Source organism: Ruditapes philippinarum, unplaced genomic scaffold (assembly GCF_026571515.1).
Source record: "Ruditapes philippinarum isolate M1 unplaced genomic scaffold, ASM2657151v2 ctg6690_1_1_1_1, whole genome shotgun sequence".
Taxonomy (NCBI): domain Eukaryota; kingdom Metazoa; phylum Mollusca; class Bivalvia; order Venerida; family Veneridae; genus Ruditapes; species Ruditapes philippinarum.
Window position 1 is genome coordinate 161675 of NW_026866599.1, and position 3554 is coordinate 165228.

The 3554-nt window shown below is 30.8% G+C and overlaps 1 protein-coding gene across 1 annotated transcript; it reads right to left on the bottom strand.

Annotated features, from left to right (window-relative positions):
- Positions 1 to 276: 276 nt before the first annotated feature.
- On the bottom strand, positions 277 to 1872 carry LOC132733015 (uncharacterized). Its single transcript, XM_060719580.1, has 4 exons — positions 1779 to 1872; positions 1353 to 1520; positions 849 to 993; positions 277 to 622 (listed from the first exon to the last, which is right to left on the bottom strand). The coding sequence occupies exons 1-4, from the start codon at positions 1870 to 1872 to the stop codon at positions 343 to 345; spliced, it is 687 nt and encodes a 228-aa protein (XP_060575563.1). The 3' UTR covers positions 277 to 342.
- Between the last annotated feature and the right edge of the window lie 1682 nt (positions 1873 to 3554).

The window sequence follows — 3554 nt, forward strand, 5'->3', positions numbered from 1 at the left end:
AGTCAAGTTCTTTATTTTGGACAGAAAAATTGTCATTCTTGATAACAACAAGTTTCTTGTTCGCAAAGTTCTGAGAAAATACTAGAAACAGATATACATTAATTTTCGAAAGTCTAACGGGACACTGGATTTAAAAGACTTGCATCAGGCATTCATGTATCATTAACATATTGCATATCTTTCAAGTAAACATTTATTTAAATAAAACATCAAAGAAAACAAAACGAAAAATTTAAAAAAAAAAAAGATCTATAATTTTACTTTATGTTGTCAAAATGAATCATTGAAATAAAACGATTTTAATACAAAGTGCATTCTTTAACAATGTCCGAATTGATCATTTCATTTTCTGTCATTTTTAAATCCAAAACAAGCAAGAACAGCGCGATAGGCGCTGGTGAAAAATCCTTTCTTTATTTTCTTCCTGTCTGTCAACTCATTCCTTATATCATATTGTAATAACTTCTCACTGATTTGCCGAGTGCTTGTAGCTTGTGATTTTGGGCAGATATCTGTAATGCTCTGGTCTAAGTTGCCATGTTGAGTAGATTTCACAGTTTGACTGTTTGGCTTCTGCTGTTTTGCGGGTTGGCAATGGATGTCGTCTGCTTCTCGATCATCCCTGTTTAACATTAAAAAAATCAAACGACCTATAAAAATGCAATCGTAAATTATGACATGCTTAATATTCAAGATAAAAAAAGCATTGGTAAAAAAGGTTTTTCTTCCTCTTAAACAGAAAAGTTTTCATTTCAAATATACACATGAAAACAAGTATGATGGTCATTTTTTGACACTATGAGCTAGGAAAAAAGAAATTAATGTATATCATTGTATAAATTACTTACCTTTTTAACTTCAATTGGCACATTGAAAATACATCTTCTGACACTTTTGTATCCTTCCATTGCGGAGCGGATACTTTGGGAGTTTCTCTTTCATTGTGTGTATGTTGCACGCAGTCATAATTATCGTCGAGGTACATCTTCAACTCTAGAAAAACAACAAGAAAGTAAGTCCATTTAAAGCATAAACCAACATTAGATTTTACTCAGCAATTGATATTAAATGTAAAGTAAATACATTGCTTGCAAAGAAATGCCCGTTACACAACAGATATATATTTTTTTGTATATTTTTCCTTTTGTAAAAGTTTTGCAATCAGACTCGGTAATAAAATATCATAACAATGAAAGACTTCGCAAACCGTTAAATAAGTTTTATATAAGTCACTATTAGCAGTTGTAAGAGGTTGTCTTTGATGTCTAATTTTTTAAACATGTTTGTAATTTTCCGAATTCATGTAGTTATCAATATAACTTGTTTGAAAATTTGTTTCAAAATTAATTTACCATATGCAGACTGGTTTCTTATTTCAACTTTAGAGCTAATATGTCCGGCTTTGCGTCTTTTGTGCTGTCCAACTTGACTTTGTTTTTGTGGCATCGACCTCCTCTGACCTTGTGGTGGTAAAGCGCTCTTACTTCGCCTTTTCTTCTGTGAGGTCTTGTCATCTGTTGCTAATGTAACGAAACCAGAATGTAAAAATCTAGTGAACAACTTTATGATGATGCAATGTTCTATTTGATGTACCACGTTGATTGGAGGGAACAGAACATTTGCTATTGCCTTGTAAAGCAAATTATTACTAAAATGTTATCAAGTTTTATAACATCTGCAGAAGTTTCCTTTTTAAACTGTACAATAAAATTCTTTTAATTTAGCATTTGATACACAATCTTAACCGGGCCAGTTATGAGAATTTTTTTTAATCTTACCTTTCCTTCGATTTGCTGACTTTCTTTGGGAATCATGTCCTCTATATGTGCCATATGATGACTTTGCCCTTTTTGATGAACAAACTGTGTCCATTCTTAAGTGTGCTTTGTAATCGTTTCTTGATAATCTGTTCATAATTCACTGTAAAAAAAGATTTTTATACACATTTATTGTGATCACAACAAATCTGTTTATTCAACATAGTCGACTTATTTGAAATATTGTTGTGAGAATGTGAGAGAGATAAAAAAACATAGTTTCACTTTTTCAAAACTACATATTGAGAGTGGCAGGGGAATTTATTGTTAAGGTGTCTTTTTCTAAATCTTTGAAGAGATGGTAGGCCCGAGTCATACTGGAGTCATAGCCATGTGCGGAAGCCGAGTGGATCGAATTAATTGTGATTTACAATCGAGCTAAAAATGATAGGATTATTAAAACTTTATTAGTTTTGTAACATTTTGAATATTTTTACTGCTGACAATAACATTCGGTAAAACGTAATAATAAAGAAATTATAAATAATAATAATAATAATAATAATAATAATAATAATGATAATTTTAATAATAATAATAATAAAACGCATCTACATACCGTTACTTGTTGATATCTTATATATACGTCGTTTCTATGACAAGTTACGTCAGAAAATTAGATTATGATTACGTCATAACAACGTTATTTACGTGATGAAAGTATAACATAATGGGTCTGACGTGTATCTATTATTTTTTTAATTCTCATTTATTATTTAACTTAACATTATGGTGTTACAGAAAAACATGGCGAAACACGAAACTAAAATCTGAATCATCCATTTTCCTTGCATTGATTCATAAAAATTGTATGAAAAGTAAGTTGTTACAAATATTTTTCTAAGAGTTTGTGTAGCAAGAATTAATATGAATGAACAATATGGATATTGATTTCAAATTCGTACATACATATAAAATGCATTGTTTTTATTTAATGTTTCTTAAAAACGGAAAATTTAGAATCGCGATAGTACTGAATGGCAAATTTGAATAAATAAAAAAGCGAAAGTGGTTAACCTTTTTTACTAATAGAGCCCAAGATCAACTGAGTCCTTCTAAAAGTGTAAAGCCCTATATAGAATATTGGCCCAATCTTTTCAATTTCAAATGGTTTGTTAACTCATTGGATTCTGCTGTTGTTGTCGCGAATTAAGTAAAACATTTATGTGAACATGACATTTTCGTCAATGTACTTCGCAAAGTCATAGAAATTCTATCTTTTCTTGCACACAATGTTAACGTTAAATATTTTAAAAATAAACATTAGCGTTTGTTAAAAAATTTGTGACGCATGCATTGTCCGATTTCCGCTCCTATCAATAATTTAAGGTAAAATATTACAGTATTACTTTCATTCACTGCAGTTATTCTAACTGAATGTTTCTTGTCCGGTCATGTTCAAAAAATGTGACCGTTGTCCGTTCTAGAATGAACGATGTCTCAGCAACGCGTTTTGACAGACATTGTCCGTTTTAGCTGTATTTGATTAGCAAAAAACAGTTTTTTACGATGTGATACGTTGGAAACACTGTGTGACTTTACATATCAAGCACTTGCAAATTTGATTCCCTACTACAAAACTGAAGATTAGTTGTTTCTGATTAAATAGAGTTACAGTAAACTCCGCTTATAACGAACTCATTGGGACATTCAAAATCTGTTCCTTATATCCGGAGTTCCTTGTAAGCATAAAGCGAATTAGTTCCTTGTATCAGGAGTTTTTATAGCGAACAGATT